This window comes from Cyprinodon tularosa, unplaced genomic scaffold (assembly GCF_016077235.1).
Source record: "Cyprinodon tularosa strain WSP-4 unplaced genomic scaffold, ASM1607723v1 ctg374, whole genome shotgun sequence".
NCBI lineage: Eukaryota > Metazoa > Chordata > Actinopteri > Cyprinodontiformes > Cyprinodontidae > Cyprinodon > Cyprinodon tularosa.
Window position 1 is genome coordinate 507,501 of NW_024039090.1, and position 25,152 is coordinate 532,652.

Below are 25,152 nucleotides of genomic sequence, written 5' to 3' on the forward strand. Positions count from 1 at the left end.
ATATATATATATATATATATATATATATATATATATATATATATGTAGATGTACATCCCTTGTGGAGCAGTGGGGGGTTAAGGGTCTTGCTTAGGAACTCAGAGTGGAGGCTGTGGGGATCAGTCCGGGTCTTTGTAACCTCAAAGGACAAGCACACCGCTCTAACCACTAGGCCAACACTCCCCATATTACAGGACATTCCAACACTGCCAATACCTGGAGCAATTCAGGACTTTTATTCTAACCGTTACCGTAAAACAGCTTTGTTTGAAGTGTTCTCACCTCCATCTCTGGAGAACTGACTCCCTGGACTAACTCTCTCTTCAAACCCTTCACCACTGCAGATTAACCAGCTCCATTCCTCCTATGCTTACTTTGAACTCCCTTCCAGACAAACCCGACCCCCTTTTTTCCTCCGCTGGCTTCTGGGAACATCGTAAACTAAGATCCACCTAAAGGCTCGTTCACACGGCAAGATAATAATATTATTTCTGACAGATCTTTCCCTTCCAAGCAATGTTCTTGCAACATAACTGATCCAATTAATTTATTTGTTTTATTTTAAATGTCATAGTTATTTTGACATTAATAATCTTTTTTTACAATACCTCTACAGAAATATGTATATGTACATAAATAGAAATCATTGTTTTATAAATGTTGATGGGACCAAAATGTAAATTTTCTGCAGCGATAAGAATAGCAGGTGGAAGCTCAGGACCTGGATGGTCCTATTAGCTCTATTATGTAGCTGAGAGATGTCTTCTTCTTGGTCTTACATTTCTCAGATTCAGACAAAACGAAAATGAAGCACAACGAGATGATTATTAGTCAAGATTTTGAGGTTTAGCGCCAATGTTGGAGCTTAGAAAATCACACTGTCACTGCTTTCCTTCTAGACAGGCAAGTTCAATGTTTTCCAAGTGGTTAGGGCATTGCGCCTCGGTCCCAGAGAGTTCAAGCCCCACTCTCACAGACTCCCACTCTGGGTCCCTGAGCAAGACCCTTAACCCCCACACTGCTCCCCCGGACGCCCCACAATGGAAGCCCACTGCTCCCCATGGGGATGGGTTAAATTCAGAGAGTGAATTTTGTTGCTTTGTATTTGTGACAGTGTAATTAATGACAGTAAAGTTGAATTCTATTCTATTCTGACAAAGAACGTTAGCATCTGCAAACAGTACAATTGCAGGTTCAAACAAAAGCAGACAAAAATGAGTGCGCCACCTACTGGCTGAGTTAAACTTGTTGATTTAAGTCCTAACACAACAGTGATTTTACAAGGCTTCCCAATGATTAAAATGTCTTAAATAGTTATATTAAATTAGAGAATAGAATAACAATCAATATACAATCAAAATTTTTTAATAGTATTCAATTAATCTCACTAAAGCAACTAATGTTGAAAATTTCAAATTTTAAACTTGTAGGGAAGCGGCTGTTCCAACTGTTGCAGTTCTGAATTCTCCTGAGTGGTGCTCGACATTACACGAGTGAATAAAGTGAATGTGATTGGTCGATTATCAAGGGGGCAGGATTGTTGTGGCGGAAGGTTCACAAACCCATTTGATTGTGGCTGGTTTATCAGAAGCATCTTGCTAACCAGTTAGCAACTTAGTGCTAGCAGGTTCCCAATGGGAAATTCCATTGGGACCAAGTAGCACTAAATTGGTGACTTAGAAACGACACTGTCAAGGAACGCTATGGACAGAGGAAACATGCAAGAGGAGGAGAGTTTAGTGTCGGAGGTCATGGATGAGTCTCCTCCATCATCCATTTTTTATTTAGAGGAGGAAAGCGGGGACGAAGATGTTGTGGAAGAGGACGCCAGGGCGGCAGAAGCTCGGTTTGGTGTAGAAGGCTTCCAGCCGTACATGTTTGAGCCCTTGCCTCGCAACGCTGCCAGTTCTGTTAGCTCTACGCCTGCTGAGGACACAGACGTCAATCCCCGTGAACACTGGGACGGAACTCAATGGGAAAGGAAATTATTCTTAGTTCTTATTTCAACCGTTGCGTATATTAGCTGCAACATATGAATCAAGATGCTATGACCAAAAAATTTGATTGACAGATGACCGAATGATTGGCCGAATTTAGGTGTTCAGGCTGACGTATAACTAACTGGCCTGCAGAAGATAAAACACGGATTTTAAGACAGGCTTTTTTTTATAGAAATGTTCTAAATTTTGAGACAATATTGTCTGATAAAGACTACATTTATATACATGTTTAAGCCAGAATGATTTGACATTTAAATATGACTTCCCTACGACTTTAACTCAGGATAGTTCCTGCTTTCTAAAGGTAAAATGTAGTTTGGTTTAATCTGTTATTTTTTCTAATCTGTTTTTTTTTTTCCAGTATTACATGACCAAAAGGAATATACTTGTTTTTTTTGTTGGTTTTATAATCTCGTACTGCTATTGGATTGTAAAACATCAGGTTCAGCCAGGATATGATGTCTCCTTGACCTATTTAGCGTTTTCACACCTTAAGTTTCCGCCTGGCGTTAAACTTCTTCAGGCACTCGACCGTCTCCTGTCTGTGCATCATGGAGGCCACAGTGGAGCGTTGCTGTGGGGAGACAGAAAGAGAGAGAGATGCTGAAAATAAAAGATCACAGAAGAGCAGCTCTGGCACTGACAGCTTTATGTGGGCAGAAGCTGCAGGAGAGCCTTTGCTTTGCACAACATGTTTAGTTGATTCTGCAGCTCCTGAGGTACCAGGCCTAAATGGAATCTGGCCAAAGTATTTTAAGTGTTTGCTCAGGTTATGGAGCAGTGCAAGCTGTCAGTAAATACAGCAATATGGAACTACAAAGGTCCAAATTTATCTGAGGGAGAGATGGGAAACCACTGTTAGCAGCTGAATTTTAAATCAATTCAGAGCCAAACAAAAGAGAAACCTTCCTACAAACATACTAGACCTTCAAGAAGCTTTTATCGTTAATTCCTATCCCATCTTAAACTCTATGAGGGTTTAAACTGAAAGTATTAAATGTACACCTTAGGACAGGGCTTCCTAAAGTGCGGGCCGAGACCCACTAGGGGTCAACAGACACCAAGTGGGGTCTGAAGACGATTGTAATTTCATGCCTTAGGTAGATGCAGGGCAAAGTATATCAAAAAATAAATACATACATGTAAAACGACATGAATACATGTAATATTTATTTATCAGTCTAATACATTATTAAAGTCTAAAATGTTCCAAGAAACAATTTAAAAGTTATGAATAAAATAAAAACATTTTCAACTTAGAAGTAAATATGAGCTGAAGAAGTTATACATATTTTTAGGAAGTCGCAGGCTTTGTGCAACTTTAAACGTTAATTGCCTCTATAAGCTCCATGAGTTAGTTCATGAGAGACTGATTCAGGTAACAAAAGCACCTGAAACACTTTCAGTGATACAACAGTACGAAGAAACCGTCTTTTACTCCAGAAATAGTTGTTGAATATTGGGCTGTTTTGTTGTTCTGATTTAGTCCATTTTAGTCCGATAACAGACGTTGAAAAGACGTTGCAAACCCAGTTTTCAATGTCTCTTAAACAATCTTAAAATTACAGCTGTTCATCTTTCACTTATCAACTAAATCTAAACATTTGGACTCAAATCACGCTGTCATTTTAATGTCTTTTCAGCCAGTTTTTGCTAACGGCTCTCCTGTGGAACCAACTACCAGTTTTAGTCCGTGAAGCAGACACCCTGTCTACTTTTAAGGCTAGGCTTAAAAATGTCCTTTTTGATAAAGCTTATAGTTAGAGTGGCTCAGGTTATCCTGAGCTATCTCTATAGTTATGCTGCTATAGGCTTAGACTGCTGGAGGACATAGGGACCCCTATTTCATCATTTTTCGTAATCCATTCTCTATTGTTCCATTGTGCAGAATTTGTTAGTTCAATCTGTGACGTTCTGTTCTCTCTGCTTTTTCTCATACCATCATCTGGTCTGTTCCTGTCTGGCTGTGACTCCATCCTGGATAGAAATATCAGCTGTGCTGCTGCCATCAACACCTTTCTTTATAGATGTTGGAGATCGGCCTGTTTTTAGTGTAGTCCTGTTTCTCTTATTGTGACTAACTGGATGTGTTCTCTTCATCCTCTGACATGGGAGTTAGCTTGGAGCTTGTCTGCCTGGCTGTGTGTTTCCTGGACGGGGCCGCCTTTTACAGCTGCTTTTTTTTATCTCTGCTTCTGTCTCCTTGAACCCCAGTCGGCCTCGGCAGATGGGCGCTCACACTGAGCCTGGTTCTGCTGGAGGTTTCTTCCTGTTAAAAGGGAGTTTTTCCTCTCCACTATCCCTGCAACCATGCTTTGTGTGAGGGATTGCTGAAGAGTGAATGATCAGTTGGTTTGCCTTAGATAGAAAACTTTGAACCAATTAATTTGAATGATCTGTTTGCATTGTCTCTGTAAAGTGCCTTGAGATGACATGTGTTGTGAATTGGCGCTGTATTAATAAACTCAATTGAATTGAATATTTTAATGAACAGCAAGCTGAAGGTTGCTCTGAAAAGATTTACACTTTTATCTTCTTCCGACACTAATTGTCCAGAATTAGCTGGCCTGGTATTTGCTCGTGTCAGAGATAAATTGCATGTTTGGAAACAGATGGTGGGAAGATTTTGGCAGCTCCCGTCAGATGTTCCGAGACCCCTAATTAGTCCTTTACAAACTAGTCAGGAGAAGGTGATGAAATATTGCAATCTGTCAGCAGTAGCAGGACTCTGGATGTGTGAGTGCTACTTACGCAGACCCATGGGTGCTTCAGAGCCTCCTGGGCAGTGATTCTCTTAGCAGGGTTGATCGTCAGCATCTGGTTGATCAGATTTTTAGCCTCAGGAGTCACGGTGTCCCACTCTGGAGAGGGAAACTAACCAAACCCATTCAGACACACACATACGTGGAATGCAGAGGCGGCCACATTTTTTCATTTAAAGTCAGAGATAAGCAGAGGAACAGGGAGCTCACATCGTAAGCTCCAGCTTTGATCTGCTGGTAGAGCTTGTGCTGGTCCTCGTCCCAGAACGGAGGGTACCCGACCAGAAGAATGTAAAGGATCACACCTACGCACAAATATATGTCTTTCTGAGTGACAATCTTTTTGGAAGAGCAAGGAGGCGGCTGTAGAAAGACACAAACAAAGAGCTTACCACATGCCCAGATGTCTACAGGTTTACCGTACGCCTCCTTCCTCAGTACCTCTGGAGACAAATAACCAGGAGTTCCTGCAAAGCCTGTAAACAGAAACAAAGTAGAAGTAGGGCAAAAGTTTCTTTCCTTTAGGGTTCAGTGATGAAGAGCAGGTCTGAGACACAGGATATAAGCATTATGTTCTGCTTTTTAAGTGATTTAAAACAACTGTCTAATAAGGGTTTAAAAGTCGTAGGGAAGCGACCGTTCCAACCGTTGCATTTCCGAATTCTCCAGAGTGGTGCCCGACTTTACACGAGTGAATAAAGTGAATGTGATTGGTCGTTTATCAAGGGGGCGGGATTGTTGTGGTGGAAGGTTCGCCACAAGAATCTTACTTTTAAGTGTTACTATATGGCCCATTTATTGATTTAATGCGTAATAAAAAAAAAAAATTCCGAAGTTAAGAGGACCGCGGCAACCAGCGGCCCTCCGAGGCTAACGGCAGCCAGGGCTAACGTTAGCCCGTCTGCGGCAGCCGTGTCAGAAGGACCGCCGACTCTGATGATGATTTTTTTGTTTTATTTGGCAAAATGTTCATTTGATCTGTGTTTATCTGACTATAATTCCCCCACTAAATGAAAAAAGTCAGAATTTATTATTATTTAGAGGTGATGACGTCCAAAGTACGCTTCTTTTCCAAGTGACCCATAGTTATTCAGTCTGCTCCCGTTCTCCCCAAATTAACCCTTTCCTGTGTTCTTTTCAAGAAGATACTTGGCGAGGGTCTGTACTCGCGTTCTTGTGAAACGAGAAACGGCCAACAATTGGCTCTCCAACTATACACCTGTAAAGGTCACCACTTCTCTACGAAGATTCTTATTTCAACCGTTGCGTATATTAGCTGCTACATATGAATCAAGATGCTATGACTGAAAAAATTCGATTGATAGACGACCGTTGATATAGGATTAGCCTAATTTAGGCGTTCAGGCTGACGTATCACTAACTGGCCTGCAGAAGATAACGAAAAAAACCCAAACCAATTTTAAGATAGGATAAAAAAAAAAAAAAGAAATGTTCAACATTTTGGGACAATATCGTCTGATAAAGAGCACATTAATATACACATTAAGCCAGAATGATTTGACGTTTAAATAGGATTTCCCTACCACTTTAAGTGATGCAATTTTACATAGAAGACATAAATAAAAGATTCCAGTATTTTAAAGTTTATAATGTTCGCTGACGATACAAATGTCTTTTTTTCTGGAAAAAATATGGACGAAATAACAAAAACGGTAGAAAAAGAGTTGTAAAAGCTTATTTTACATCCAAGTAGTATGCAATTCTTCATATATACACACACACATCAATTTCAAACAGATGGTTTTGGTATGGTAATGGTATTGGCCGATACTGCACAGCCAGGTATCAGGTATCGGGGCCAAAAAAGGGCTTCAGCGCAACACTTATCATCAGCACAAACTAAATTCTGTTTCCCAGAATTTCCCGGGTTGTAAACATTGGTGGTGTTTCTATTACTTGAACTTCAAAAAATGTTATATTTCATTGGTAACCATATTTGCTGTCACTCTGTACTTAGCAGTAGATGTGACATGGACATTCCTGTACAGATGGCAGCGGCCTCACACTAAACAAATGTATAAAACTGATATTTCCATTTTTCTCTCCTTTTAAGAGCCCATCAATACTGATTTTTTATGAAAGTAAATAGTAAACGTAGCCGGTTTGTGAAATCACTTTGGTCGGAACAAGAGAAGAGACAGGATGCAATGATCATAGGCTAGGGTATATTTAGATCCAATAACCAAGACACACCCCGCTCTATAATATGCAACATCTAATGGATGAGCCACCACTGCTGTAACCAGACACCTCGCGCCACACCCATAAAACAAATATGCTACAACAATGTTGATGAACTATCCTGAATTCAACATAGAACTTATGTTTGTAAAGAGCTCTCCAAGATTCTGCCTAGGACTATTCAGGTACTGGCTGTTTTGAATATGCGGTCTTAATCCAGTGCGAAGAGGGGTTTAGTCAGCCGATGGGTGTGACTAAACATTGGAAGCCTTCCAGTCCACTGTCTAAAATCGTTAATTAATTAAGGAAACAAAAGCACAGTATTCCAAAAAAAAAAAAAAAAGAAAATTAAAAACAATCCACTGGACAGTGTTTCCAAGTTTAAAGACGTTTCGCTTCCCATCCAGGAAGCTACTTCAATTCAAAGTTTGCTTCCTGGATGGGAAGCGAAACATCTTCAAACTTGGAAACAAAGTCCAGTGGATTGTTTTTAATTTTCTTTTTTTGGAATGACTATGACCTGGATGACTGAGAACCTTCACCAGGATAAAAGCACAGTATTAATACGTCTCTCATGATTCTGCCCTTACTGGACTTTATGGTTCTGTTTAAGTTTTCAGTTACACTTTGATTTATTTAATTCTGTGTTTTCTAGTTCATTGCTTTTGTGGAAGCTCATTGGTAGGATTCTCTTATGGCAGAAAGAAGGACACTTACGATTCACATCCTTTTATCCTCCGGAGGGGGGAAACATTTATTTTCCAATTAGAATTCCTTCAGCTGTCTTAAACACTTCACACGTTCATCGCTACATCGTCAGACATCTCAGATTTCCCCCCAACTCTTTGTTTTATAGTCTCAACATCGCATTACGTAAATGCATATGCACAGGAATATCATGTCGAAAGCTTACTGGAATTCCTCCGTGCTGGTCGAAACCAGGGGTTGTTCTGACATTGGACAGAATGTTTATACAGATGTTCTCTGTTTATGCCAAACCTCCTCATATATCATATAATTGCGAACGAATCAGCCCTTAGAGACCTTGTTGTTACCAAGATTCATACTTGACCTTCAGCCTGTACTGTTAGGATTCAAACACCCTGTCAACTGCATCTTTTGTTGCTAAGTAAGTATAAGGCCACAAATAAGGATATATAAGGCAGTACAGCTGCTTCTATATTTGGCAAGCCAGCCAGATATCTACATTCTACACTTTCCTTTCTATTTAGTGTCATCCATGTTATTTTGTAGTTATATTTAAGCACTGTTGTAATTTATTCTCTGTTGCCCCCTTGTGCCAGTCCTTCCCCTAGCTCCCTTCTAGATCCTTCTGTCCACACCTGCTCCCAATCAGTTACTCCATTCATTGTTCTGTTTGACATATATAGGCTGAATTTGAATTCATGGGCCGCATCCTCTGAAGGCAAGATTCATAGGCTGATTACATCATAGCGCGACGCCAAGGCCTGTTCGGATTGGAAGACTCCTTGTTATACAGCCTACAAATGTGTCCTTCTTTTTGCTCGATTTTAAGGACGGTCTGGTGTTTCCTATGTAGCCTAGGATATCCCGTAATTCATTACGAGTCCAATTGAAAGTCGGCTTGGTCCGGCTTGCTCTCAGAGGAAAAAGTTGCAGAACAGAGGTGAATATTGGAAGTGCACTTTCTTCTAATACAAGTATGTGAATAGTTCTGTCTGCAGCTTCTCTACTGTTACCCACTCTTTACTCCATCCAGACAGTGTCTTGCCCACGACCAAAATCTAATAAATTAGCAAAGATTCCCAAAGGAGTAAATCATGATAATCTAATTAAAATCAAAATAACTCCAATTGGGGAAAAAGTTAAAACAATTAAATGCGGTCTGTTTAACATAAGATCGCTTTCCTCTAAAAGTCTACTAGTTAATGACTTGATTTGTGATAATCACATTGACTTGTTTTGCCTTACAGAAACCTGGCTGCAGCAAGAGGATTATGTGAGCATAAATGAGGCAACTCCTTCAAGCTATTTAAATTTTCACATCCCCAGAAGTTCTGGGCGAGGAGGAGGAGTAGCAACAATCTTCGAGTCTGACTTACTGATTACTCCCAAAACAATTAATTCCTACAACTCTTTTGAACATTTAACCCTTAATTTCCCTGATCCAAATTTCAAGGCAAGAAAACCTCTTCTTTTTGTAACTTTGTATCGTCCACCAGGTCCTTACTCTGAATTTTTAGATGAGTTTTCAGAGTTCCTTTCTGATTTGGTATTAAATACTGACAGGGTCATCATAGTGGGAGATTTTAACATCCATGCTGACATTGAAGGCGATAGCTTAAGAGCAGCCTTTAATGCTATCTTAGACACTATTGGCTTTGTTCAAAATGTGAATAGTCCCACGCATTCTCATCTTCATACTTTGGATCTTGTGCTGACATACGGCATAGAATGTGAAGAAATAACAGTATTTCCTCACAACCCTGTCCTCTCTGACCACTTTCTAATAACCTTCAGGATTACTTTAACAGAGTTCTCCTCCCCCAAAAGAAGGTTCAATTTTAGTAGATCTTTATCAGATAGTGCAGTTATAAATTTTAAAGAATCTGCTTCACTTTCTCTCTGCTCTGTGTCACTGAGCAGTGCTGCAGAGTGCAAAAGCTTAGCTTATTCCCCTTCACAGGTTGATGATTTTGTTGAGGGGGTTGCTAGTTCTCTGCGTATTGCCTTAGACAACGCAGCTCCTTTGAAAATGAAAACCGTTAAAAATAGAAAGCTTGCTCCTTGGTTTAATGCAGAGCTGCGTACTTTGAAGCAAAATGCTAGGAAACTGGAGAGAAAATATCGCTCCACAGGCCTGCGAGAGTCCTTCCTAGTCTGGAAAAATGGTTTTCTGCTGTATAAGAGGACCCTTTGTAAAGCAAGAGCAGCATACTTCTCCTCATTAATAGAGGAGAATAAGAATAATCCTAGATTTCTTTTTAATACAGTTGCCAAACTCACCCAGAGCCATAGCTCTGTTGAACCGTCCATTCCACCTGCTCTTAGCAGCAATGATTTTATGGGATTCTTTATAAATAAGATTGATCTTATTAAAAATAAGATCATAAGCACTCCTCTATCCGCGATTGTACCTGAGGTAGTCATGGAATCTGAACCGGGTTTAGACTGCTTTGATCCAGTTGAACTCTCTGAATTAGCAAAATTATTGTCTTCATCTAAGCCTTCAACTTGTATGTTAGATCCAGTTCCAACCAGGTTATTTAAGGAGGTATTCCCTTTGATCTCCTCCTCCATTTTAGATGTGATTAATCTATCTCTGTTACAGGGATATGTACCTAAAGCTTTTAAGATTGCTGTAATTAAACCTCTGCTTAAGAAACCGTCTCTTGACCCAGATGACTTGGTCAATTATAGACCTATATCCAATCTTCCTTTCTTATCCAAAATTCTTGAGAAAGTAGTTGCCAAACAAGTTTGCGATCACTTCCACCATAATGAACTTTTTGAAGAGTTTCAGTCTGGCTTTAGAGCTCATCATAGCACTGAAACAGCTCTGGTGAAAGTCACTAATGATATTCTCATGGCCTCAGATAATGGACTTGTATCTGTGCTCGTCCTGTTGGATCTTAGTGCTGCATTTGATACAGTTGACCATAATATTCTTTTAGAAAGACTTGAATATTTTGTTGGAATTAAAGGAACAGCACTAGACTGGTTTAAATCTTATCTATCTGATCGAATTCAGTTTGTTCACGTTAATGATAGATCTTCAACACGCTCAAAGGTTACCTGTGGAGTACCACAGGGATCAGTGCTAGGACCAATTCTCTTTACTTTATACATGCTCCCAATTGGTAGAATTATTAGACAGCATGGGATTAATTTCCACTGTTATGCTGATGATACCCAGCTATATCTGTCTATAAATCCAGATGAAGCTAACCCATTACATAGATTACAGGCATGTCTTGAAGACATAAAAACCTGGATGACTCTTAATTTTCTGCTTCTGAATGCAGACAAAACAGAAGTTATAGTCTTTGGACCAGAGTCTCTGAAAAAGAAACTGATTAGCCAGTCACTTCATTTGGATGGGATTAAACTGATTTCAGATAATAAAGTAAAAAATCTTGGTGTTATTTTTGATCAGGACCTGTCATTTAAATCCCATATCAAAGAGGTTTCTAGAATTTCCTTCTTTCATCTGAGGAACATTGCAAAAATTAGAAATATCCTGTCCAGGGGTGATGCTGAGAAACTAGTCCATGCATTTGTTACTTCAAGGCTGGACTATTGTAATTCTTTACTATCAGGAAGTCCACAAACTCTAGTTAAAAGCCTTCAGCTGATCCAAAATGCTGCAGCCAGAGTTCTAATGAAAATGAAAAAGAGAGATCATATCTCTCCTATCCTGGCTTCTCTTCATTGGCTTCCTGTTAAATCAAGAATAGAATTTAAAATCCTCCTTCTCACATATAAAGCCTTAAATGGCCAAGCTCCATCTTATATCAGAGATCTGATTGTTCCTTATGTTCCTAACAGAGCACTTCGCTCTCAATCTGCAGGTTTACTAGTGGTTCCTAGAATTTCTAAAAGTAGAATGGGAGGCAGATCTTTTAGTTATCAGGCTCCTCTCCTGTGGAACCAACTACCAGTTTTAGTCCGTGAGGCAGACACCCTGTCTACTTTTAAGGCTAGGCTTAAAACTTTCATTTTTGATAAAGCTTATAGTTAGGGTGGCTCAGGTTATCCTGAGCTATCTCTATAGTTATGCTGCTATAGGCTTAGACTTTTGGAGGACATAGGGACCCCCATTTCATCATTCTGCTTCATTCTCTCTCTGTTCTCCTATTCTGCAGAATCTGTTAGTTCAATCTCTAACCTTCTGCTCTCTCTGCTTTTCCTCAGAGTAGCTTTGCCTCGTCTGTTCCTGTTTGGCTGTGACGTCATCCTGGAAAAAAACATCAGCTGTGCTGCTTCTATCAACACCCTTGTTAATCGATGTTGGAGATCGGCCTGTTTTCCAGTGTGGTCCTGTTTCTCTGACCGTGACTGAGTGGATGTGCTCTCTTCGTCCTCTGGCATGGGAGCTGCCTTGGAGCTCGTCTGCCTGGCTGTGTGTTTCCTGGACGGGGCCGCCTTTTACAGCTGCTTTTTGTATCTCTGCTTCTGTCTCCTTGAACCCCAGTCGGCCTCGGCAGATGGCCGCTCACACTGAGCCTGGTTCTGCTGGAGGTTTCTTCCTGTTAAAAGGGAGTTTTTCCTCTCCACTGTCGCTACAAGCATGCTTAGTGTGGGGGATTGTATTTGAGTCAATGAGTCAATGCAATCAACTGGTTTTCCTTAGATAGAAAACTTTGTATCAATTTGACTGTATGATCTGGTTGAATTGTAAAGTGCCTTGAGATGACATGTGTTGTGAATTTGGCGCTATATAAATAAACTGAATTGAATTGAATTGAAATTAAAGAAAATTATTTTTAAATGGTTATTGAATCAGATATATGGCGGGTAATGTTTGATTTATTGAAAGGTTTATATCTGTTACTGTGTAAATGAGTTTGGCTGTAATTAAAGGACAGGTTCTAATATATTGGCAGTGTGGGGACTATAAATATCATATGATTTTAATTTTTTAATTGCTATTTTGCACAATTGGCTTAACCAAATATTTTTTGTTTTTGAATATAAGGGATTTTGCAGATATTTTTTTATACATACATTGTTTAGATTTACTCACATCTTTCTACCCCTTTTATATCATTACATTTGCTTTTTTTTGTTCATGCTCCGGGAAGTTGTCGCCTTTATTCCACTCTGTTTTCTCATGAGTGTAGTCTCTGTTCACTTTAGAATAAAAAAAAGATCATTTAAAAGCAACAGGCCGTTTCCCAATATGTGTACCTGTACGGTTCATGTGCTCGTGTACTCATGAAACATCATCAGCCTCAGGCCTAGTACTGTTCCATTTCACAAGAACAAGAAGGCCGAGAACAGACAAAGTCCCTGGATGTTGTTCTTGCCCCTCCCTCTTTACCCATCATTCATTAAAGTAGACTCGTCCGTTCTTGAGATTGACAGCTGTGCCCAGCATGCACTGCGGCAGCAGCAGCTTTCAATGGAGCGCTCACAGAGCTCAGAGTGTTAAGTTAAAAGTTCTCTTTTCTGTTGTTGTTCAATAAAAGTATGTTTTAAGATAATTTGAGGTGAAAATTATACTTTCAAGCGTCACTATATTAGCCTCCTGAGACCATCCTGTTCTCGCGAGCTTTCAAGGTTTCACTCACAGATCAGTCTGGCTACTTTCCGTTAAAGAAAATTTAGAGCAGTTCACCAAACGAACGTCCAATCAGCGTTGGCTTTGAGGCGGGTTGAGGTGTGACGCAACGAGAAGCGCGACAGTTCAGTCTAAAGAACATGGTGACTTCAGCCGATGAAACTAGCGTTAGCGTGGCTATCGAGCAAGTTTTATCGGCATTACAGAGTATTTATTCACTGAAAGAAGAGCAAAACACTGCTCTGGAGGCTTTTCTCAGAGGAAAAGATGTTTTTGCTCTTCTCCCGACTGGTTTCGGCAAGAGTAGCCTGGCTTGTGGTTGTGTTTTTGCCGTCGCTCTGTTAGTACATCATATGCTTCGTTGATCTGATTGGTTTATTTGGCCCGTCTATCACCAACATAGGCCAATCAGCTAACCAGTATTTTCGCCCCTTCCCAAAATTACTTCAATGGAGCAAATCCATCTGGCGGAGTCAGGTTATCACTATATGGTCCATTTACCGATTTAATGGGTAATTTAAAAAAAGATTTCCGAAGTTAAGAGGACCGTGGCATCTGGGCGAGTTCTGAAGCTAACGGCTGCCAGGTCTAACTGCAGCCCGTCTGCAGCAGCCCTCTGCCGTGTGTGAAGGATGGCTGGCTTCGATGGTTATTTTTTTGTTTTCATTTGATTTGTGTTCATCTGACTGTGTTCATTATTATTCCCCCACTAAATGAAAAAGTTAGAATTTATTATTATCTAGAGACTATTAATAACAGGAGTTGAAATTTAGCTCCAGACGAGAGGAGCGTGTGGTGATGTCATGAGTACTGCTCTGTTCCAATTCAACCATATTTATTCTGCGTGCTCCCGTTCTCGAGTCCAGACTTTCCTGTGTTTTTCTCGAGAACATACTTGGTGAGGACACCAGTCCATGGCCACAGTTTTGAAAAGTTCGGTATTAGTTATTTTCCTGCCTTGTGTGTCAACTCTCACGGTTGCTAGGCGACAGAGTGTACGAGCGGTGAAAGCCACAGAAGGCTAGACCTGTTTGAATTCACAGCCAAAACTCTTCTGGCCACCTTATTTTCACGGACCTCAAAATTATCCGGTCCAGATAGACCGGGTCCTTGGAGGATGCATCCTTTAAAATCTAAGACCCCCATACTGCTCTGTAGTTATTGTTTGCCGGATTCTCCTCATTCCTCCATTGCTCCGGATTATTTCTCCCTAGGGTCTCCTAGTTTTTGGTTCCTGAGTTTCTTGTCGATCAGTTCTGGATTATGGCTTCTGTTTTTTTAGTTCTTCATTAAATTTGCCTCTGCCTCTTCAGCTCTGCATTTGGGTCCTCAAAAAAATATCCCCTAATCATGACAACATCGAACTACTAAAAACCTAAGGCATTGTCCATATTCAGCAGCATTATATATCAGTGAAATGCTAATGACAATGACTGAGAATAGCTTTAACCATACAGCCAGGATTCACGACCATCATTTGAGGTTTTAACAGTTTCTTTGTAACTGTAGATAAATTCAGTCCGTTAATAATCAAAATTGAAGATTCTCATAGTTAAACAGTCTCTCTAAAGAGTCTCTATCCATTTTAAAGTCTTCTAGCAGACCACTTTGGACCAACAGATTGAGAAGTTATGGGTTACTTCTGAAGATAAGTAGTTAATTCATACCTCTAGATTAAATCCTACAAGACAAAACAAAGATGTCTGAATAGGTTAAGTGTCAAATATGTTAAGTTATTAGCTAAGTAAGCTCTTATGTTTAAGGGGAGCTCAAACTTCAAACTTCCAAATGTTGGCTACATATTCATGTTTTTTCTCTGGCCAGAAGTTCGATGGTAAATCTTCCCTCTTCAAGTTGGTAATCCAACGACAAACCCTTCCGTTGAGGATCATGAATCGGAAAAGTGAACTAACTCTATCTCACTTTTACCCAACATCCAGCTGCCATGCAAGTGGGCATTGTCAGTTTCACTATAGCTCTGGTGAATTTTAATGGTGAAGTCCTCTGGAAATCTTCAATAATTGTTGTTGATTGCAGATGTGTCTAGTAGTTCCCATTGATTTTGCTTGTAAAGCGGGGAGAATGGCGCTAGGATTACCGCACCGTGACGTCACTGCCGGAAGATGGCAGGAGTGAGGTGTTACTATATTTGGGCAAAAATGGCCGCTCCCAGACTTATTTTTATTCTTTAACTGATTAATATTAAATTCATTAAATTCCCACAAATGTATTAGTTTTAAGTATAAATAATGACCCACTGGTTATTCTTTGCTGAACAGACTTGTCCTTTAAGAATTTGATGAAATAACAAGATTGATTTATATAGTTTTGGTTTAGTTGAAATGTTACCAAAATGATTTTATAGAGTTAATATTTGGTTTAAACATGTTTAGCTGTTTAAATCAGTTCCTGTTAATATTCCTTTCTGCTATGCCTCAATCAAAGCATGGTAGAAATATGCAATTCAGGTGATGACATCATCTAGCAGTTTCTAGCAACTTTTTGGGTAGCCATAGTGACCTTCCTTGTGAGGTGTTTTCAGCAGTGGAGAATATCTGCAAAAGTCTGTTTCACTAGTTTTATCTGTAGCTAAATCTATCATTATAATGATTGATTTTTACATCTGACCGTTTGGTTTCCGTTTTTCATTGGGTTTGTGTTGAACTTCTCCAGCATTGGAACCTGTCTGCTGCTGCCTGCTGCTTTCTTATCTTTAAAGATTAAATGATCTGTCTGCCTTCACTCACAGAGGAAACTTTTCCTCGGAGTCCTAATGAGTTTCCTCCACCCACCGGCAGCATTTAAACATCAGCTTCTGCCTCTGTCAGAGCAATCAATGGAAACTTTTTGCTCTTGTTACCTCAAGTATTGACATGTCTGGTTTCTCTTGGTGCTGTGTGAATTTGGTCAGACGCAGTTTGAAGAGCTACACAAGGAGGGGGGGGGGGGGGGGGGGGGGGATGAGGATTCATCTAGAGATGCACTTGTGAATTTGTGTCTCGGCAGCTCTTGTTTAATGAAGGAGGGATTAGGGACGTTTAATTGTTCATCTGTGAATAAAATGGGAGGGTTGAAGGGAAATATCAGCTGTGCTGCTGCTATCAACACCTTTGCTTATAGATGTTGGACATCGGCCTGTTTTTAGTCCTGTTTCTCTGACTGTGACTGGCTGGATGTGCTCTCTTCATCCTCTGGCATGGGAGCTGGCTCGGAGCTCGTCAGTATGGCTTCGTGTTTCCTGGACCAGGTCACCTTTTACAGCTGCTTTTTGTATCTCTGCTTCTGTCTTCTTGAACCCTAGTCGGCCTCAGCAGATGGCCGCTCACACAGAGCCTGGTTCTGCTGGAGGTTTCTTCCTGTTAAAAGGGAGTTTTTCCTCTCCACTGTCGCTACAAGCATGCTTAGTGTGAGGGATTGTATTTGAGTCAATGAGTCGATGCAATCAACTGGTTTTCCTTAGATAAAAAACTTTGAATCAATCGATCCGGTGAACTGTGCCTTGAGATGACATGTGTTATGAATTGGCGCTATAGAAATAAACTGAATTGAAGGGTTTTCTATGAAAAGCTAGTGTAAATGTTTTACCAGAACCCAAGAAGCTAAGCAATATTTCCAAAGATCACAGCACTATGTGCAACTCAAAAATAAATGACAAACACACAGAGCTTTTATTTTGGCGCATCCTTTTTCTTTGACGCTGTACCTTTGCTCTGGATCAAAACTGTTGAGTAAATTCAGAGCATGTGTCATTTTCTTCATTTTTATATTTTTATATTTTGCCCAAATATAGTAATACCTCACTGCTGACACCTCCCGGCAGTGACGTCACGGTGCAGTAAGCCTAGCGCCATTCTCCCCGTTTACAAGCAAAATCAATGGGAACTACTAGACACATCTGCAATCAACAACAATTATTGAAGATTTCCAGAGGACTTCACCATTGAAATTCACCAGAGCTATAGTGAAACTGACAATGCCCACTTGCATGGCAGATGGATGTTGGAATCCATCGGGTAAAAGTGAAAAAAATAGTTATTTCACCTTTCTGATTCCTGATCCTCCACGGACGGGTTCGTCGTTGGATTGCCAACTTGAAGGGTTAGGGTTAGGGCCATCGAACTTCTGGCCAGAGAAAAAACATGTAATATGTAGCCAACATTTGGAAGAAGAATGTTTTCAAGATGACTTGGATAATAGCGCCTTGTGACAAACACCAGATACAGCACTGGGACTTGATCAACAGCCGATACCGCACTGTGACGTCACAAACCAGTAGGTGGCAGTAGTGTTCTTTGACAAACATGGATGTCTTATTATATTGTTATAATAACATAATTCTTCATTATTATTAATTAAAACAACTATTTATTGAATATTCATCCATCCATTTTCTAGCACGCTTATGGGGTCGCGAGGGGTGCTGGTGCCTATCTCCAGCAGTCAATGGGCTAGAGGCAGGGTACACCCTGGCCAGGTCGCCAGTCCATCGCAGCATTTATTGAACAGTATGTAATAATTTCATATTTAAAGTACCTTCAGAAGTTTGTATTCTGAATATGACCAGACTTTTCCTTTAAGGTACATTCATACCAAACACGAATTTCAGTCTGTCTGCCCAGCAGGGTACTCTGATCTACTCTGTTCTCCTTCCCATCAGCCTCCCTCCTGCCTGCAGCACTCTGTCTACCCAGTGGACAAGGCTTCCCTGGTGGCCTTCTCGGTTCTACAGCTGTGGTACCTTAGCTTCAGAGATGGGGGTACATCTAGCTGCTTTGTCCCGGTTCCACCAACAAACTCGATAAAGTTGCCAAGCATTTCACCTGGCCAGTGAATTGCTTTGCTCGTCAGGTAAATTTCAATGCAAGCAAAACTAGCTAATTTTTCACAAGTTTCTTACTCGTTGTTAATGCACCATTATAGACACTTAAACAGAAGCAGACACAGTTGGGAAGGCAGGGAGGAATCTATTTCCATGCAACAGATCCAAAGGCAAAAAACAATAGAAAAAACATAATGTTAAATTTAATAGGAACATTCTGCTTTCAAGGGGAATAGGTGAAGCTTTGCAAATGTGTGACTCATTTTCAATGGAGAAACAGAGCAGTGTTGCTTTTCTCTCTGAATGCAGGAATGGCTAACTTCTGGTAGTGAGAAGTTAGATTTTGTCACAGTCTAGGTTTGTTTATTCCTGCTTTCTTGGTTTTCCATTTGTTGTCCTCTGCTGCCCCCTTGTGTCCTCTTTCCCTAGCTCTGTTTTCTGCTCTGTCCTCACCTGTTTTCAATCCCCTCGTTAGCCCTCTCTTTCTCTCTGTCCCCTTTAAATGCCTCCCTCTTCAGTTCCTGTTTGCTGGATCCCCGTCTAAACGTCTGTCTGTTTACCTCGTCTTTCCCTGGCTCCTAGAGTTTGGTTTCCCCTGATGTCTCCTTGGTTCTGGTTAGTGTTATTTTGTTGGATTTTTGATTCCTGCCTCCGTATCTGTAAATCTCAATAAACCCACCAAAATTCACCTCTGCCAACTTGCCTCTGCTTTTGGGTCCTCAACCCAACACCGCTTCTTGACAGATTTGAGATATTTTTATACTGCACAGCCAGGTATCAGGTATTGGGGCCTAAAAATAGCATCGACGCACCACTAATTATTATGAAACGGGATAACAGTAGCTTTAGATGACTGGGCTTAGGTGACCTCCTGTAATCATCGCCCAACATCTCATTGTTGCACCAGCTAGTTTGAAGTATTTGTGCTGTAAAATAGCAGTTTATGCATGTTGCTGTGTGTTTATGTGTATGTGTCTGTTACTTACCAAACCAAGCCTGCTGCTCTCCTTGAACCTCAATAGCCAGTCCAAAGTCGGCCAGTTTCACAGCTGCGTTCTTACACTTGCTGGCCAGCAGCAGATTCTCCGGCTGCAAGCGTGACAAAAAACATGAGCAGTCACTTCAGCACTGCTACGTGTATCGATAGCAGAGTGAGACGGGATCTGGGTCAGTAAAGCAACACTACAAACTGCTTAGACAATTCAGTGGTGAAATGACTGAGGTTCATTTTGGCTGCCTTGCAAAAGTATTTGTTCCCTTTGTGCAATTTCTACACTAGCTCCCCCAAAAAAACACAGTTTAATTTTTTTTTCTGTTTATAAAATTAATATTTTGGTACACCTTTGTCGGCAGCTCATTTTACTTTGAGTCTACATGTGTGAAATGTAATCTGAGTATAAATGCAGTTTTTCTGTCATTAACAAACAGCCTCATGAAGACCAAGAAACACAGCAGACACGTTAAAATGCTTTCCTCAGGCAGGAAATAAAGAGCTGATCTGAGTTCTTAGGCAGGGATCAAATTCTAAATTATCCAGTGAGACCATTTATTAGAGGCTACAAACAACAGCAGGTTCAACCTTCCAGCAGATTGGAAGCCCTAAAGATACAGTCAGAGCTACATGTGTTAGGTTGGCCTAGTCAAAGCCCAAGCATAAATCTGAGAGACATAGAAAGATTTAAAGAACACGTTTTGCAAATGGATTTTTGATGGAAAAAAAAAATTAATTCCAGGAACAAAGCTTTAAAAAAAAATCGGAATAAAAAATATTCTGGGAGCAACTTTGTGTTTTTTTTTCAGATTTCATTAAATATATATATTTATATTTTTCAGAAAGAGTTTTACAAATTGCATTTTTTAAAGTCGTAGGGCAGCGGCTGTTCCAACCGTTTCATATGAATTCAAATCTCTTTAAAATGTCTTTGCTCCAGAGTTAAAGAGAAATGAAGAGATGTGATCTCTAAACCGCAATTTGAAAAAACAGAAGAAAAAAATAAAAAATGTAACTGGAAAACACTAAATCTTTCACAAAATAAAATGATAGTAAAAATAAAACATGAAAGAAAGATTTATTTTAAGTGAATAAAATAAAAAAATAAAAAGACCTGTGAAAACAGCAAATTTACTTATTTATTTAATTTCTGGACTGCATTTATTTTAAATTTTCTTTAACAAAACGTGTTCTTTGCTTGCAACAATAATGGTACGGAATTCACTCCGTACTGATGCACCCCATACAGCCTGACTGAGCTGTAAAATCAGGCACAACTTTCACTCTATAGATCTGCAAAGCTGGTATACACATAGAGCTAAGGATCTAATATGAGTTAAGGGTGGTTACAAAAGTTAAAAACTCCACTTTTACAAATTTTTTTTGCAACAGATAAAACAAACAAACCAAAAAGAACCTCACAATTAGGACATACTTTACATCAGTGCAGCAATAAAATGTAATAAAGTTTCTGTGGTTTGGGTACTTTTGCAAGGCGCTGGAATGTTTTGATTTCCTCCTGTTGGACGACCAAACTCACACCTGCACCCCAACCAGTGAGTGTGGTTCCAGTGCACGTCTGAGTGTGAACCTCTGATCTCCTCGAACATCACCAGCGTGAATAAACAACTTTCTGAACTACGACTGGGAACTAACAAAGCATTTTAACCTGCCATCGCATATAAGCACTTTCCAAAACAGAGTTAGCATAGAGTTCAGCAATTTAACAGCAGCTTTGTTACCTTGGCAACAGGAGATAAGAAAAGCCTGCTAAGATGTCAGCTTTCTTTACTTTATATGGTTTTCAATGATAAAGTGTTATAAAATAAGCAAACCCCTTTTAATTGTGGCACACTTTTGGTTTTGGTTTGTCTGATTGTTGTTTGCTTCATGTCGTCCTTGTGGCCACTCTATTTGTTTATTTCTATGATAATTTGACATTCTATGAGAATTGTCCTCATATGGGTTTTTTTCCATTCATTTTCTCTGTCTTTGAACCAGAACAGAATCTGTTCATGTCCTCTTCAGGCACTATCTCTGTTTTTGTTGTAGTTGTGTGACTGCTGTAAAGCATTCATTAAAATTAACATATGATTTCACACTTTGATTTGGATTTAATACCATCTTCAGCAACATTTTACTTCCTACTCCTTTTTTTCTTCAACCGGATAAGATTCAAGTTTTTTTTTTTTTTTTTCTTCTTTTTTTTTTGCTGTTTCTGCTATTTTATAAAATTTCAGCTTATTTTTTTCAATTTTGGCTTGATTCTGCTCTCTTTCTGGACACGCATTAAGCTTTTCAGTTTGCAGTTATTTTTTAAAATATCTGCCATGTCTCTGCTTGTGGCTTCCACTATTTCTAGGAAAGTAATTCAGCATTTTTGTTTTCTGTTAATTCAAACCATTTCAGCAGTTTTTGCTTTAAATTTCAGTTTGTTTTTGCCATTTCAACTATACTGCTTACAGTGTACTGCATTCACACTGCATTTTCGTAGGAAAAGCAACTTTTTCTATTTTTCATTTCACCTTCTAACAGCCGGGAACTTATGGAGTGAATTCTGTTCCATTATTGTTGAAGGCAAAGAAGACATTTTGTCAATTGAAATTTGAAAGAAAAAATTATATCCAGAAAATGAAATTTTGAAAAAATTTTGGTTTAATTATTCAAATATTTTCCTTCTTTTTTAATTTATTATTTATATTTCTAATTGGTATTTTATCTCTTTTTTTCAAATATAATTCGATTATTTTCAAGTTAAAGGAATAGTACACCCAAAACATGATTAGCCTTCATTTTCTACTCACCCCCATGCTGAACAACACTCTGGAGTACTTTTTTGATATCTCAAATGCATCTGGAGATCTGGGAGGCTTCTTGCTGTCTGCTGACATTCAAATAATGGAGGTCTATGGTGACCGAGACAGAAAGGTCCATAAAAGTCCATAAAAAACGTTTCAATGTTCCTCCATACTGCTTGTCCAATGTATTCCAAGTGTCTTGAGTGGGTAGCATCCAGAATTTACTCGAAACAAAGTCATTTAGAATGGTTCTAGAGCATAAACAGTAGAGTATAGGATTTCCTGAAAGCGCGCGCCTGCGAGTTCACGACGCTACGGAAGCCGGCAGACCAAACCAGATGAAAGTGCGCATTCAGCGTCTGCTCTGCCAATAATGCAAACGTAGAAGAAGAAATGTGCTGTTTACCTGTGCAAAGAAAGAAACAACGAAAGAAAAATATCTGAGGACTTCAGTGTTGAGGAAGAGCATGAGTTCTTTGCCGAGCTGAATGCGCACTTTCATCTGGTTTGGTCTGCCGGCTTCCGTAGCCTCGTGATCGCGCATGTGCGCGCTTTCAGGAAATCCTATACACTACTGTTTGTGCTCTAAAAACATTCTAAATGACTTTGTTTCGAGTAAATTCTGGATGCTACCCACTCAGGACACTTGGAATACATTGGACGACCAGTATGGAGGAATATTGACACGTTTTTTGTGGACTTTTATGGACCTTTCTGTCTCGGTCACCATAGACCTCCATTATTTGAATGTCAGCAGACATCAAGAAGCCTCCCAGATCTCCAGATGCATTTGAGATATCAAAAAAGTACTCCAGAGTGTTGTTCAGCATGGGGGTGAGTAGAAAATGAAGGCTAATCATGTTTTGGGTGTACTATTCCTTTAAGCTTTACAGATCACATTCTCTTCACTTCTGGGTGCGGGCCTTCTTCTGGAGTGATGAGCAAAGAAGCATTTCTATTGGTCTGCTGGAGCAATATTAGCAACATTTTCATTAATAAACAGAAAGCATTTTTATTTAGTTTGAAGAGAAAAAAAGTGATCTATGAAATGCAAATTGAAAATAATGATATTCATAAAGCCTAATCTAAAGAAGAGAATTAAAAAAATCTAAAATCTGTAAAAAAAAATGAAAAAATTAAATATTATTAATTATATATATATATATTTTTAAAGTTCCTCCCAAAATCTTGTTCTGTTTCATTTCTGGATAGATTTTTTTTTTTTTCTGAAATTAAAAATTTACTAAACAAGTTCTTTGCTTCAAAATTAATGGACAAAATCACTCAATATATCTTAAAACTTAAAGCTGACATAAATGTTTACTTTTTTCAGTTTTCTTATCAAATGCAACATATTTAAACAGTTAAACACATTTTAAATCACAATCTTAGAGTTACATCATAAAACGCTCTGTTCCTTGTTCTTTATAGGAGATTAAAGAGAAGCTCAGTTACTCTGACATTTGAGGACTAACAACAGCTGTGGATGCAGCTCAGGATGAGACTGACAGATGGGGCCAAACGCCTTTTTGCTGTTTTGTTTTTTATTTAGAAGAAAACATCACATGTCTGCCTGCAGTAGGGGTGTCTGTGCTGTTCAGACGCTGATTTACTAACAAGACGGAAAACAGAATCTGACTATAAATCATTATTTACCACAGATGACTTCAGGGGAAACGAGAAGCATCTGAGCTTCTTTCTGACTGTTACAGCGAGAAGCTGCAAATATGGAAATAGTGGTTATTTCTAGATGTGTACTGCTGGCTTTGTTTTTGTTTTGGACAAGTCTTGTCTAAAAAGACTTATTTTCACAATTTTAATCTCAGCATATTTCTACGGGGGCCTCAGTTGTGTGGAGGAGCAGCTCTACCATAAGTAGCAGTAGCATAAGACGCATCTCTTCCTCATTTGCAGAATGAGGCAGAAATGCAGACAGAAATGTAAAAAACACAAAATAGGAGGGTTGGGTTTTTGAGGATATGTCAGCTTTTCAATGAATTGTTAGTCTATTGATAAGATAAATCAACTTTACAATAATTCAATAATAATTAAGTTGCATCCATAGTTCCATAATTATTCTGGTTCTTTTTCTCTAAAAATAAATGAGTCGGTATGATTCTAAAATCGTATTCATTTTTGTAATGTATCATCAGTTGATAAAGATGGGGACACAAAAAAAAACCACTTAATACTTTTCACGGATTAAAAATGCAGTGTTTGCATCTTCTTATAATGATTAGTTTTCACTAGTGTTGCACCGATACCAGTATCAAGCGGGGCCCAGATCCAGTGCTAAAATGGTGGTATCGACATCGGCGAGTACCAACAAATAGGGCAAAGATACCATTTTGATATTTGTATGTCACTAAAACGCAGCCTTCTCTCTCCTGACACTCACTAGTCTTAACTATCGCTGTTGGTCTGCTTCAGACCAATGAGAGCGAGCCAATAGCCGCTCCCAACCAAAGCTGGGGTGTTCATGCGGTGGGGGAAAAAAGCAGGAGAAGAAAATGTCTGCGGTGTTGAAGTATTTCGTCATAGAAACGCCGGCGAGTGCATTAGATAGATGGAGCCTAGCCAGAAGTTCAACTGAAGAAACTCATTGCTCTTTTACATCCACGGACACAGCCAATCAGCTTTGAACCACACCTCCATGAAAGCCAATCAGCTTCCAAAGTTCCTCTTAAAAGGTCTCCGATCTGCAACTTGTCTGCTCCAGTGCACAGGCAGTGGATGCACTGTGTGACTTTATACAGATTACCCCTTTCAACCCACCTCCACCTGCTCCTCCACCTTCATAGCTAAAGCTTCATCAGAGTGTCATTCCTCCCAGACTCTTACTGCATTCTGCATCTAATTTCAACCGGTCCGGCAGAAGGCCGCCATGTTGAGCCTGGTTCTGCCAGAGGTTTCTTCCCATCGGGGAGTTTTTCCTCTCCACTGTCACTTCATGCTTGCTTATCATGGACAGGTTCTCTCAACCTATGTTATCAAACTAAATTTCCATCTTCCAGGTCCCTGAGTGAAGCTCTAGTATCAGCTCACGCAGTCCACTGGATCTCCCCATAAAGCTCAGCAGACCGTCTCACTAACCTTTCTCTGACCGTAACTGGCAGGATGTGCTCTCTTCATCCTCTGACATGGAAGCTGGCTTGGAGCTTGTCTGTCTTGCAGTGTGTTTCCTGGACGGGGCCGCATTTTACAGCTGCTTTTTGCATCTCTGCTTCTTTCTGTATCTCTGCTTCTGTCTCCTTGAACCCCAGTCGGCCTCGGCAGATGGCCGCTCACACTGAGCCTGGTTCTGCTGCAGGTTTC

At 39.7% G+C, this 25,152-nt stretch overlaps 1 protein-coding gene across 13 annotated transcripts in view; it reads right to left on the bottom strand.

Moving 5' to 3' along the window:
• Nucleotides 1-25,152, bottom strand: part of LOC119790907 (calcium/calmodulin-dependent protein kinase type II subunit beta) — a 129,645-nt gene that overhangs the window by 66,929 nt on the left and 37,564 nt on the right. For 12 of the 13 annotated variants that reach the window (XM_038296668.1, XM_038296672.1, XM_038296661.1 and 9 more), the window contains exons 7-11: nucleotides 19,035-19,137; nucleotides 5,155-5,238; nucleotides 4,973-5,067; nucleotides 4,752-4,874; nucleotides 2,491-2,574 (exon numbers count right to left, since the gene is read on the bottom strand). In XM_038296668.1, coding sequence (XP_038152596.1) covers nucleotides 2,491-2,574; nucleotides 4,752-4,874; nucleotides 4,973-5,067; nucleotides 5,155-5,238; nucleotides 19,035-19,137 — 489 coding nt within the window. Of the gene's footprint in view, nucleotides 1-2,490; nucleotides 2,575-4,751; nucleotides 4,875-4,972; nucleotides 5,239-19,034; nucleotides 19,138-25,152 lie in introns of all 13 variants that reach the window. The other variant, XM_038296659.1, reaches the window with a different exon arrangement.